The 13,907-nt window shown below is 44.6% G+C and overlaps 1 protein-coding gene across 1 annotated transcript; it reads right to left on the reverse strand.

The window, feature by feature from the left end:
- Nucleotides 1-982: 982 nt before the first annotated feature.
- Nucleotides 983-12,963, reverse strand: GRSF1 (G-rich RNA sequence binding factor 1). Its single transcript, XM_053404393.1, has 10 exons — nucleotides 12,484-12,963; nucleotides 9,152-9,308; nucleotides 7,806-7,961; nucleotides 7,571-7,714; nucleotides 6,628-6,763; nucleotides 5,683-5,858; nucleotides 5,430-5,551; nucleotides 4,480-4,615; nucleotides 3,557-3,643; nucleotides 983-2,292 (listed from the first exon to the last, which is right to left on the reverse strand). Exons 1-9 carry the CDS (start codon nucleotides 12,955-12,957, stop codon nucleotides 3,582-3,584), a joined length of 1,563 nt encoding a protein of 520 aa, XP_053260368.1. The 5' UTR covers nucleotides 12,958-12,963; the 3' UTR covers nucleotides 983-2,292; nucleotides 3,557-3,581.
- Nucleotides 12,964-13,907: the final 944 nt, after the last annotated feature.

Genomic DNA, 13,907 nt, shown 5'->3' on the forward strand with positions numbered 1-13,907 from the left:
CAGCAGCTAGACTGGTGACTGGGAGCAGCTGTCGAGACCACTGGTCTTGAAAGACCTATATTGGCTCCCGATATGTTTCCAAGCACAATTTAAAGTGTTGGTGCTGACCTTTAAAGACCTAAATGGCCTCGGTCCAGTAGACCTGAAGGAGCATCTCCACCCCCATTGTTCTGCCCGGACACTGAGGTCCAGCGCCGAGGGCCTTCTGGCAGAGGGCCTTCTCGGTAGTGGTGCCTGCCCTCCCATCAGATGTCAAAGAGATAAACAACTACCTGACATTTAGAAGACATCTGAAGGCAGCCCTATTTAGGGAAGTTTTTAATGTGTGACATTTTAATGTATTTTTAATCTTTATTGGAAGCCGCCCAGAGTGGCAGGGTACAAATAATTTAATTTATTATTATTATTATTATTATTATTATTATTATTATTATTTACTACTTAGTGTAAACCCATTAAAATAAATGAAAATGGCTGTTAGGTCCATTAATTCTCATATGACTTCAGCTAAAGCATGTAACACAGTCAACATGTTGATGTACACAACAACTGCCTGTTCCGCTTTATTTTAACAAGGGAGCTTTTCACTATGCATTTTAAAGTGCATAGTCCTTGGCTGCTTTTGTATTTCAACCGATACCAAGAGTATTAGAAACACAGGGAATTGGTGAACCACTTTTGATGGAAGGTTCTTGTGCTTAACAGCTCAATAACACAGTACCTTATATTGTGGCAAACTTGCCTTGTAGACGAAACTATTTTTATGGAACTTTTTGTATCTTCTAGTTTTCTATAAACCCTAGCTGCACTACTGATCGTACACAAAACTGACCCAACACATTTACTTTTGAAAGTAGCTTCTATGTACAATCAGATGAAAGGTGTGGTTCTTAGAGATCTTGTGGTTAATGGACTGGTATTGCCTTTGAAAGCTGTGTTGAAATGTGTCAAAACCAGATAAAGAACCCTGAAGCACAGTGTCTGCATTAAGAAAAAAAGCTTTCATTTATTAAGAGTAATACATTGACTTGATCAGACAGGCAAAACTAATAAGCAATGTTTAACACCTACTTGTCTAACACCTACTTGTCACTATACTTTGTGGTAGCAGCAGCAGCAGCTGGGCTCAGCTTCACCTATCAAACTTGCTGGTCTCTACTATGAAAAGTATTTATACAGAGGGGCCTAAAACACGTGGCAATCTTTAATCACCCATCTGAAAATCCTTTCATTGCCTAGCTAGTTTAGTTGAAAAGCTGAGGTATGGGCACTAGCATTTTTAAACTTTCTGCATACGTTAGCAACCATACACTTCATATTCATCTGGGATTTGGCTGCACAAGTATAATGCTGGCAACGGTCTTATCAGTCCTCTCGCGTGCCCTGGCAGAACCAAGCGAGGTAATGGTAAATTCAAACCATTCACATGGTAAAAATCAGTTTTCATGTAAGCAATTAGTTGGATCCAAGGGCTGTTGCATCAACCTAACCATCTTACTAGGATGAAGACTGAACGTATTAAGTCTTTACCACTAAACTGCTAACTTCGGAGTTAAATGTTAATACAGCTGAAGCTACTTATGGAGAAACAGCAGTTTCTTTATCGTCAGTATTCAGCACCCTATCTAACATCTGACCCAAAAGGCCCATGTGTGCTCTGCTGAGCATATGCTGCAATTCAGCTTCCCTATCCTAGTCAATATTAAGGGACTTTCTTTGGGCAATTATCTCTCCTATGGGGCATTTCAGTCCTATGGTGACCCACAGTATTCCTACCATGAATTACTGCATCAGAGCAGTTCTGGCATTAAGTTCCATGCAACAGAGTGGTGCAGATGTAATAACACTGTTCTACCTACCACCAATAAGCAATTAGCAGCAGGCTACAGAATCTCACACGTCTCCCCCTAACTTTGTTTAACGGTTGAGTTGGCATCGAAATCAAAGCCCGCGTCTATCTTGCTTAACCACAGTGAAACAATCAGCAACGCATCTGAACCACCCGTGCTTTAGAAACTGACGTTTACGTAACCCTGTGTGTATCACAGCTTGGCCCCCAGTCTACCAGGACATGTAACAAGAAGCTTAAGGACAGTTCAACTTTAATTTTGGTTTTAAACAGATCCTGCACAAACGATTTGTAGGGTTGCAGCTGCAGCTGCAGCTGCTAGATTTACTTTGAAAGGCAATTCAGGAGAAAAAGTGTCCTTTAGAATTTATCCTTGCTGGTTACGGGAACGCCTATATTCCAGCTCTAGGAAAATGTGCAAATGAAATGCATCTTGATTTATCCTGTTGGGAAAGAGGGTGATGAATTAACAAATATGAATGCAAGTCATCCTGGCGCAATACCCTCCTCTTTCTTTAGCTTTCAGATGTAACACAACAGTAACATGCTGGGTATCTTTAGCATTTGGAGAATCTCAACAGTCCTTATGCCTGCAAATACAGGCTTAAAAGACTATGAGAGCTATAATTAGTAGCAATCTTAGCCCAGGGAGGTTTCCAGTTGTCAAAGAGCAAAGCTCTCTCCAGGATCAGCAAAATTATACAAAAAAAATGTATGCAGAATTTAGTTTTTAACTTTCTTTTAGCACAGCAGACAAATCCTGAATACGAGATCTCTTATTAAAAAGGTAAAGGTACCCCTGCCCGTATGGGCCAGTCTTGCCAGACTCTAGGGTTGTGCGCTCATCTCACTCTATAGGCCGGGAGCCAGCGCTGTCCGCAGACACTTCCGGGTCATGTGGCCAGCGTGACAAGCTGCATCTGGCGAGCCAGCGCAGCATAAAGAACGCCGTTTACCTTCCCGCTGATCTCTTATTAGTGCTGCTCTAAATTTGGTTGACTGCTTTTTCTTATTATAGCCAACTCTACCACAAGGTATTTAAATAGAGACAATGTTCCAAAAAGTCACAATTTACGTAAGAACAGAGAAGAGATTACAAAAAAACAACAACCCCAAAAACCCACAGAAAAAGAATTACTGCTTCCACTAGAAAAGACCCTTTCAATTTTCATCCTGAATGGATGAGTATAAGCAGGGAAAAGCTTCCTATACATCCAGTAACCTGATCAGAGAAGAGAATGCACAACTTGCTCCTGTATAGGCTTCTCAAGGCCATTTCACATGGTTGCCTCATGAAAATCCCATAATAGCCACCAGTTCCCCACTACCTTACTTCTCTAATATTGCGCCATTATTTGCTGTTTGCATTTAAAACCCTTGAATTAAATGGAGTAACACCCCATAGAAGGAGAATTTGTACCTTAAACCAAAAGGTTTAAGCCTGAAATTGCCTACTGTAATGGTGAAAAAGACTTAGCAGTGGTTACACATCATCATGGCTGCATCCTGTCTCTGGGATCAGAGACTGCAAGCCTCTGAATGCCTGTTACTGGGGAGCTGGATACCCTCATGACCTCCAGAAGCATCTGATTGGCCGCTCTGGGAAGTTTTAATTCACTGCAGCTACAGATTGGATTATATCTACAGATGCTTACTTGACAAACAGTCTGGTTTCCTAGAGAAATTCAAGTTAGCCTTAACACTCACCTATACTTTGGGAATTATGCCATCGTCACTGGCAACCATTTTTTCTGCTTGGCGATGAATTCAGGAATAATTCAATGTATCTATGCTCTGTAGGAGAGAAGAACAGCTTTAACTTTCCGTTCATGCTTTGAAATGTTTGTGCAGGAAAAGTTTATGCAGCAATGCATATCACTTATCAAGCACTACATGCCACCATTTACCTGATACCTACATCACTGACCTGTTTTTCCAGAAAGCCAGTTTACAGGAGACACAGCTGCTTAAAGTGGTCCCTCCACAGCTGTGTAGTGACTTCTGGAACTGCAAATGAACAAGACCTGCCTGCTTTTGGAAACTGCTAGACATATACTGATGTGCAATGTCATCACATAAGGGTTCCTCACTTGTCATCAGTGGCCTTGCAACTATATATGAACCATGATTTTACTAGGCTCAAAAGGCACGCACAATTCATCTAATACTTCAAAATGCAGTATTATGTTAGGTTTTAAAAACAGAACAGGTTCAGGCATTATGCTGCAGAAATGGTTTTCTCAACATCCACTCACCCCGGCAAAGCAGCTTGCAACTGGGATGATCAAAAGCGCAATCAAAACGTTTATTCCCATTCGCCCCACTGCAAGACCTCTTGCTCTCTCTAACTATTTGCACAACTGGATCATCTGAATGCTTCTGGAATCTTTTCTTATACTGACTCAAGGCAGGTGTGGGAAGGGCAAGATAGAGAACCTGTCATCTTTCTGTTCCCGGCAGTTTACATCAGAGGAGGACATCTTTGCAAGGAATTTTTAAAGGAAAAAAATATGTACCTTCTCAAAGGGCTCTTGCTATATACTCCTCCTGCTTCTGGTTTGACATTGCTGTGCCTCAGCAGTCCCCTTCTAATCCTGTGTCCCCAGGGAAAATGCAGAAGTTCCACTTACGCACGTTTGACCTGTTCTTGGCCATGGCTGCAATCGCATCTTCGTGTGTCTCAAAGTGAACATCCGCTTCTCCCGTTGCTTTCCCGCTTGAATTATATTCCATAGTGATCCTCACCGGTTTCAGGGGAGCAAAGAACTTTAAAGAAAGGCATGTAGGGTGAAAGTCAAGATTTAATTATCAAAATCTGAAAACCAAGACCGAGCAGAAGCAGTGGAATTACTGTTCTATATTTGCGACTAGCAGTAATGTGTTAAAAGGTCTTAGCTGCTGTCCAGACATAATAAGCCAAATTGCTTGTTGCACAAAGCTGGACCTGTTCCACAACTGAAGCTTACACACTTTGCATTGTCATCAAAAAGCTAATTTGGACATGTCCTGCTGAAATTTTACTTGTTTTCTTTAAAAGAGCAGACCATGCCATACCCAAAACTGCTTTTGCAAAGGTCCTCAGTTCAGAAGCTGTTCATCGTGTGAGATTGATGTTAAAGAAAGATCATCTCCGCTCTCTTTTCATGCACAACTAAGTGGTTCTGAGCATTTTCCTAAAGGCCAGGAATCAGTCACAATCAAGATGGGGAGCCTAATTAGTACTGAAGGAGTAACAGGCCAATAAGCCCAATCCTCAGGGCTGTTGAATGTGAATATTAAGGTGTTACCATTCACTGTCTCAATCCTCTCCAGGACTTAAAAGTTGAAATAATACTCTAATGTGCTCTTGATTTTCCTGGTGGCACAAGCTTATTGGGAACAGGTCACAAGTAGTGGCATTCAGGAGATAAGTGCAGGGATGAATGAGTTTTAGCAAACTGTTTGCAGAACTGCTTCAGGCTAATCAGGACTTGTAAGTTTCAGTGACTGACAAAAGCTAAAATTCCCATTTTGAAGAATAAATACAGCAGTTCCTAATAAAATTGTTCAGGATATTTTAAATGATCTTACCCCTACGTACATTTATAATATCTTGTGCAGTTGCTTGAAATGGCAGACCCCTCAAATGAACAAAGTGAAGCGAGGAGAAACTCCCAGACTCCGACACATCCCGAGGCTTTTCAAATGCTTGCTTAAAAACTTCTGTAAAGTGAACAAGGCCAGAATGAACGTGTGCAAATTGCATCTGTGTCCTGCTGCCTCTCTCCAACATGTGGAGAACATAAAGAGGCAGGTCAAAGATGTCTCAAATGATAACTATTGTATGGACTTACCATTTTCTTTATCACTTTCATACGTAGCAGTCGGTCTTAAGGCCTCATTCAACTCACTTTCGTCAAAAACAGATTCGGAATCTTGTTTCAGAGTGGGATAGCCCATCATCTTGCCCCGGAAAAAGCCATTGTGGGTTCGAATTTCACTCTTTTGGCTTGGGAATATTTCTATGTATCTATAATGGTTTGTTTTTTTCAAGTGAGAAGAGTTCGATCAGGATTGATATTTACCAAATACACAAAGGCTCGGTTCAGACAACAAGCTCCTGCACTACTGCTTTTGCAAAAACCAGAAACAGACAGACAGAGGAATGTATTCAAATCTACATAAGAACTAAACCAGAATGTAAACCCAGGTCTGTCACATCCAAACCACAATTAACCTATGTACTGAAGTTATGGCTTACAGGGAAAGTTCAAGCCTTCGCTTGCCAGCTCAGATGTAAGAGCAAATAGTTAAATGCAAATGCAGAGAAAACTGGAGTGTACGAGGGGATGAGGGAGTATACAAGCCCAAGGTTCATTAATGTAATGCAAAACCATTATTTATTACATGTGAACTAATTCAGAGTATTTTCTCTCATTTATTTTCTTGACAAGCTTATAAAGCAAGTCAATATTATTATTCTCATTTAAAATGACAACTGGAGCTGTTGAAATCTACCATGTGAAATTCATGACTGACCCCAGAATTCAAATTCAGGTTTCTCTAGTCCAACATCCACTGCTAGCTACTTAAACACATAATACTGGAATGTATATATGTAGGTACGTACAATCACCCTCTCTCAAGTCCCATCCCCTCTCCCAACAACCAATCCAGCATAATGTTTTGATTGGAGGAGACAGTATACATCCAACTTCCACCTGCTTTTTTTTGGAAAAAAGTTTCTGTTTTAAAAATATATATCCACCACTCCTCTCATGGATCCAATAGCAACATACCGGCTCCCAATTTCCTCCTTATGCTTCAACAAGGCTTGATTAGCCATCTCAGGGGTAGCAAACACCACAAATGCTTCTCCCGTTTTCCTTCTTCCCCTCTGGTCCATGACAAATGTTATGTCGACTATAGTCAAACCTGCAAAAGAAGGCATTTCAGTAGCAGCAGGGCACATTTTGCTCTGTTCTTCCTAAGAGGAGCAAAATGAGAACTCACACTCCATGATAAAATTGCACATCAAAGGCTGCCTTAAATATAGTGGCACTAACACTTTAGCACTTGGTTCTTGTACAATTTACAAACTGATGCAAAAATGTTATGGATCAGTCTCAAGAGCCTGAAGCTAAACATACATGAAACAAAAGACTCTCTTGTTTCTACCTGCATCCCTTTTGACCTGCTCCCATTCAATTTAAACACAAACACACACACGAGATATGCAGGAGGCCCCCTAGGGCACTTGCTCATACAGCACAAAATTAGATAAAGCAGATTCACTATGATGGTATGTCCAGCTTTGGTTCACTGCCAAGTGTCAAATTAAAGCTAAATGTGAAACAATGCGTCCATTTAATTCTACCCTGTGTGACAAAATATCACCACCACTAAAAACAATTTTCTGAATTATTCTGTTACTTGACCCTTCTGGGAAAGAAAAATTCCACTAATGCTATCAGATCATCCTTGTATCCTCTTTATCAGAATTCTTCCTGATCTGAAAACAAGGAGTTTCTAGTCATATCTAAACCTGCTTCTGCATCTTCCCCCCCCCCACTTTGAGTTAACTTTTCCTACTCAGCCTAGAAACCCCATTTGACATCTCCATACCAGGTGTACAACAAACAAGATTCTTCTAAGGTGATTTTTTTAAAAAATCCCCATTTCATTAGACGACACAGGCTCACAATCACTTGATCACAGAATCACTACTCCACGCAGAATCACCTGAGAAGAACTCAGAAATATCCATTTCATTGCAGCTGTAGGGAAGGCCTCTCAGTCTCACCACTCCATCGTTTGTCACAGATGTTGAACTGGAGTGCAAGCTCTTCATGATGGCATCAACATCCTCATTATGTATTTCGAAAACTGCATTGGAAAAACCCCCACAAGAGGCAGCGTTGAATAGTGCGATGAGTTCTTGAATCATACTTAATCCCGAGCAAAAACAGAAGCTTACCTTCCACATAACGCTGACCCAGATATCTTCTGTGCTTGTCCAAGGCGTTTTGCACATCCTGTTCTGACTCCAGTTCAACCAAAGCATCTCCTCTGCGTTTGCCATCTCGGTTTAAGAGGAAGTGGATGCCATTCACACCATTTCGAATCTTGCTGCCTACAAGGTTATTAAGTAGGCAGATGAAGGAACTTCAGGTGCCTTCTTTTCTGATTCAGATGCAATGGGACATTTTGATGTTTCATAACAGAATTCCACTAAATTTCCCTACACCAAAGGAACAAGGCCTGAATGAGGTAGCCCTATTTGGATGACTGTCCAGTATCTCCAGGGTTGTATTAAAAGCTCCAAGGATTCAACAACTCCACTCAGCTACAGAACTGGGAATTCAGTATGTTGGCACATCTACTGCTACTTTTAAAGATGTTCTTCCATGGTGTGCCAAGTTACTTATAAACCCTCTGCGCTTATTAAAACATATAACAATGATTAATTGCTTTAGCCAATGAGTATGCCTAGGGAATTGTGAGCTTCTGAAAATAGCCATTTTACAGGCTCCACAACCAGGAGAAGCTCCACAGAAATGTAGGCGATCAATACGGTTCTGAACAGATTCAACAGAAGTACACAGTCCCAGACATATTGTGCAAGCATGGAAATCTAAACTTATAGAATCATAGAATCATAGAGTTGGAAGAGACCACAAGGGCCATCGAGTCCAACCCCCTGCCAAGCAGGAAACTTAATTAATTAGTTAGCCAGAACTCCTGCATAGTTCAATTCAGCATATGTGCCTCACATTAGTGTATGTAGCCTTATTTACTGGAAACATTTTTATCCTGCTCTACAGCTGGAAAGGCTCTCAGAGCTGCTTAGAGATCAATACAAACAAATATGTTCACCGCCCTCTCATGGGTGTGGGGGAAGCTGCCTCCTCCTAAATCAAGTAAATAAATAAAAATACTTAACTAAAAGTAGAAATTGTAGAAAGATTTTGACAGATTTTTCTGAGCACTTGGGGTCAAAGGAAAGTAATTTAAAACAACTGTTGTTGAGACATTTCATTCTGAATCTGCTAGACAGAGCCAGACAGAGGATGATGACAGGTGGGTGTTCTGCCCCCCACAACATAAATCCTGGCTGTGCCCATGTGCCCTCTAGCTGAAAGAGAGAAGCTGCTTTAAGTGCATTGCCTCTCCCTCCTGGCAGCCCCAGTTCTGACCAGCCTCCCTGCCCCCCAATGAAAAAACCCCAACATGCAACATTAAAGCATGCATTTAATGTGATTTGTAGTCCAGACCCTTAGCCACGTCACCATGTGGGTTGGTCAGGGGGGAAAATGAAATTACCTGAAAAAAAGTTGAGAACATCTTCCTCGGTGCAGGAGTAAGGCAGACCCTGGGCCCGAATAAGATACACATCATCTTCCTCGCCACGTGACTTAGTTGGAGATGGATCATACTCTGAGAGAGGCGGATATTCATCATGAAATGGAGGGCTGTGCTCCTTCAAAGAGAGAGTTGTTGTTTCAACATTATATTTGTAACTAAACATATTATCAGGGCACAATTTATGAGTCAGGAATATAGGTATCTGCCTCATGCTGAGTCAAACTATTGGTCCATTTAGTTCTGTATTATCTAGACCGGGGTGGGACCCATGGACCTATTTAGGCCTGTGAGGCCATTTCAGCCAAGCCATGGCCACCTTCCCTACACCTGACGCCATACACTGGAGGAGCACTACTCGCAGGGCTTCTTCCGCACTTGAAATCAGCCGATTGCTTGAAAGGTTTGTTTTCAAATCACATGGGCAAAAATAGGTCACCTGACATCACTGCAATGTGACAAGTGGACTGAAGCATCCTGTGCATGTCCCATGCAGGGACCAGATTGCTTAAAAAGCACATGTGATACTCTAACATGGCTCTGAGGCATGTCCTCAATGTCACAAGTGTGTCTCTTCAATGGGATGGGAAATTTTCTCAGCACCAAGGTGAAAACTGATGAAAAGAGTTTATGTTACATATTTGCTGAGAGCATATAATAAATAAACAGATTGTTATTATTGATATAATTTGAAAGGAAAGCAGAATTGAAGGAACAAGGGTGGCATCCTTGATTACTTCAAATGACTCTCAAATCAAGAATGTGGATTACAACTGCTGCTTTAATCTTAAATATGCACAAAGAGTGGGGAACAATAAACTTTCCTCAGTTACTAGGACCACGTGGTGAAGCAATGGGTACCTAGCTGAATTTGAATGTTTTCTCTCAAACATCTGAGGACCAGGGTTAGTCAACAATTAGGTGAGATTGAGGACTCAGCTATATAGCTGCAAATAAAATGTTTTAAGTGTGTCTGAAGGGCAATATGCAATGTGACACTAGATGGTGAGCCTTATGGAAAATTCAATGTATTTCTAAAAACGCTTTTAAAAAAAAGCATTTTCAGAACGGTTTTTATATGCGTGTAGATTCCAACTCACTCACATACTGGCAAATCTAGGCTGCCCAGTTACAGCTGATTGGTAGGTCTTGTGCAACAAACCCACTTCTCCAAAAGATTTGATTTTTGGTGAGAAGCAAAAAACTGGAAAAATGCACTGGAAAGTGCTGGATAACACTTGCTTTGATGTAACTGCCATCTAACTTCCCCGCAAACAAGTCAGAATGAATGCCCATTGAATGATCATGTCTTCTAATCTCTCTGCAAACAAATCCAACAAACCTATTCAAAAAATAGGTTGTCTGGAAGTACCTCCAGCGTCAGCAAAGCATATTTTCATCAATTGGGTACGTTAGAGATAAAGGCTCCTAACAAAACTGGTGGATGAAGAAAAAAGAAGGCTGCACAGGTTTCTCGAGAATTTGGAATATTAGAGATGTGGGTAGGGAACTGGGATCTATTACTTATTTAGTTATGAATTTACGTCCCATTCTTCCTTCCAAAGGTGCTTAGGGTAGCACCCTCACATTAGGGGGTCACAGCTGGACAGCTAGCAGTGCTGTTTTTTGCATGGCCAGCACCATGCTTCCAGGTGTCCTGTCACTGAAACCCTGAGGATTCTCCTTCTCCTGCCATGCCAGATCAGAAGAAGGACCTCACCTGCTGTCTTCCAGTACACAAGGTCCCTTTCCCATCCAGCAGATACCCTCTCCCCACCTCACCACAAATGTAAGAATGCTCAAGAAGTTTCTGTAATATCACAGAAACTGCTGTCTTCTCGCTGCATGAGAAAGGGCAATAGGGCGACCTGAAAACCCAGCAAACAGCACCCAGGTTTCCTTCCCAGCTGGTCAGCTCCAGGAGAGAAAGAACACAGAATATCATGGTCAGAAGGACCGCCCTCAAGCAGCTTGGTTGGGGAGAGAATCCGCAAATCCCCTCTGGCTACTTAATCTGGTCACCCCTGCAACTGCAGTTTAGGAAGACAAGTGGTTTCTTCCCAGTCCTTCAGAATACAGTGGATGCTCGGGTTGTGAATGTGATCCGTGCAGGATGCACGTTCGCAACCCGCAGTGGCACATCTGCGCATGCGCGGGTTGTGATTCAGTGCTTCTGCGCATGCACAAAGCGTGATTTGGCGCTTCTGCGCATGCACAACCACTGAAACCCAGATGTAACCCGTTCCGGTACTTCTGGGTTTCGGCGGGTGCGTAACCCCAAAAAAATGCAACCTGAAGCAGCTGTAACCCGAGGTATGACTGTACAGCTTCGCCCTGGGAAATAGGGGTGGGGAGCTTCTTTAGAGACTGTTGGGAAGAGCAGGCAATAGCTCAGGGGTCAGCAACCTTTTTCAACCTCAGACCATATTTTGAGAGAAAAAATGAACAAATTCCTATGACCCACAAATAACCCAGAGACGCATTTTAAATAAAAGCACACATTCTACTCATGTAAAAACACGCTGATTCCCAGACTGTCCGAGAAGGCGATTGGGCTGCTGCACCCCCCCCTAAAAAAACAACCCTGTTACAAGGCCTCTACACCAACGTGAGTATTTGTGTTCCTGTGCTTTTAACTTCTTGTATGTTTCGAATTCTGGCTGTGTCCTTTTTTCCTTTTAGTGACGGTATCACTGTTTCATCCTTCAAGATGCAAGATCTTGCGCAAACCGTTTTTGAAGGTTTTTCGCCGTACAGCCAAGCGGCATATAAATCTCAGGAAATGACCCAACCAATAACATCAGTTTGGGGGAGCAGTATTTTAGCTTTCTGTGTGTTGTCTATGAATATATGTATATGTGTACACACACACACACGTGTGTTTGTGTGTGCACGTGTGCGTAAGTTAGCAAAAGAAAGCCGAAGCTACACCGTCCACAGAGAGCCCGTCCTAATTCCCACTCAGCCATAGGGTACGTGGGGTGACCTTGGGCCAGAGTCTGTCTCCGTCACCCGCCCCCCAGCCCACCTCAAAAGGGTCGTCGCGAGGATAAAAAAAGGCACCACCCGCCCTGCACTCCTGGGGAGCAAATGCACGAACACAATCCCCTGTCGAAGGCGGGGTGGGGAGAGAAAAACACTACAAAGCGGTACAGAAACGAAATAAACTGCATTTCTTTCACGCGCACACTTTTGGGAGCGGGTGTGTGGAGAACCATTTCCCAAAGGCGCCCCCCCCAAGTATTGGGGGGGTGGCGGTTCCCCGTTTCCCCTCCCCTCAGGAGAGCCCTTACCTGGCTGTAGCATCTCCCCGCGAGGGCCGGAGGCAGCAGCGAGCTCCTCAGGGCGCCGAAGCCGGGCAGAGGCCCGGCGGAGCCGGCGAACCCGCGGCTCTGCGTGGCTGCCCCGAGCAAGAACAGGAGGCGGCGGCGGCCGGAGAGGCCGAGGGAACCGGAGGAGGCGGCGGAGGGGGCGGCTGAGGAGGAGACTGAGGCGGCGTGGCGCAGCGGCAGGCAGGCCGCGCCGGTCTGGCGGCAACTGCTGCAGCTACAGCCGCAACCCCGGAGCAGCGCGCCCAGCACCCAGCGCGTCCCGGCCATGGGAGGAGGCGGAAGCCCCGGCGTCGTCGTGGTGGTCTCCGCGGCTGCCGCTGTCGCCGCCGCTACGAAAGCCTGAGGCACATGCGCGGAGGAGGAGGAGGAGGCGGCGGCAATGGGCCTGCAGCGGAGCCACGGCGGGCAGGGAGGAGCTGCGTCAGGAGGCGGCATCCCAGGAGGCCCCTCGCTCGGCCCGCCCCTCACGCCGAGGCCTGGGCCTCGCGTGAGGGAACTTGGGAGGCGGAAGGGCCTTGCTCCTGGCAGGCGCGGCGCGGCGGCGGCCGGGGGCTGAAGCGAGGCCTAGCGCTGTGAAGGGGACTCGGTTCTCCCCAGAGCGGGTTTATTGGGGGGTGGGGGTGGGCTCAGGAGAGAACTTCCCCCGCAGCTTTGGGTAAGGGGGGGTCGACCACTAGAAGGCCCTGTTGGGCCCCAACACCTGAAGGAATCGTTCAATGGTATTTTGGAAGTAGGAGAGCTGCAGCCTGAGACCCTACCTGCCTCCAATTGCCAGAATTATGTCTGAAAAAAAGCCTTTGAATGGCTACAATAGAAGACTTCTTTCAAACCACATTTCAGTAATGGGGGGCGTAGAAAAAGCAGGACCCCACAGGCACCAGGTAGGGCCTCTGTAGGGTGCATGTGTCATGGGCATTGTGTCTGGAGATGGTTGGAGGATGGATGGCAGCTAACAGATTGAGGTTGAATCCTGACAAGACAGAAGTACTGTTTTGGGGGGACAGGATGCTGGCAGGTGTGGAGGACTCCCTGGTCCTAAATGGGGTAACTGTGCCCCTGAAGGACCAGCCTGGGAGTCATTTGGTGCAGCCCGGGAGTCATTTTGGACTCGCAGCTGTCCATGGAGGCGCAGGTCAATTCTGTGTCCAGGGCAGCTGTCTACCAGCTCCATCTGGTACTCAGGCTGAGACCCTACCTGCCTGTGGACTGTCTCACCAGAGTGGTGCATGCTCTGGTTATCTCTCGCTTGGACTACTGCAATGCGCTCCATGTGGGGCTCCCTTTGAAGGTGACCCGGAAACTACAACTAATCCAGAATGCAGCAGCTAGACTGGTGACTGGGTGCGGCTGCTGAGACCCTATAACACCGGTCTTGAAAGACCTAC

Source organism: Podarcis raffonei, chromosome 9, assembly GCF_027172205.1.
Source record: "Podarcis raffonei isolate rPodRaf1 chromosome 9, rPodRaf1.pri, whole genome shotgun sequence".
NCBI classification, from domain to species: Eukaryota; Metazoa; Chordata; class Lepidosauria; order Squamata; family Lacertidae; genus Podarcis; species Podarcis raffonei.

What these genes read in the sequence shown, in the direction of transcription:
- GRSF1 (XM_053404393.1), bottom strand. Translation starts at nt 12,957, where the DNA reads ATGCCGCCTCCTGACGCAGCTCCTCCCTGCCCGCCGTGGCTCCGCTGC. An exon ending in GGGTCAGCGTTATGTGGAAG is followed by an intron (nt 7,715 to 7,805) that starts GTAAGCTTCTGT and finishes TTTCCAATGCAG; the next exon opens with TTTTCGAAATACATAATGAG. An exon ending in AAGGAGGAAATTGGGAGCCG is followed by an intron (nt 5,859 to 6,627) that starts GTATGTTGCTAT and finishes AAACCATTATAG; the next exon opens with ATACATAGAAATATTCCCAA.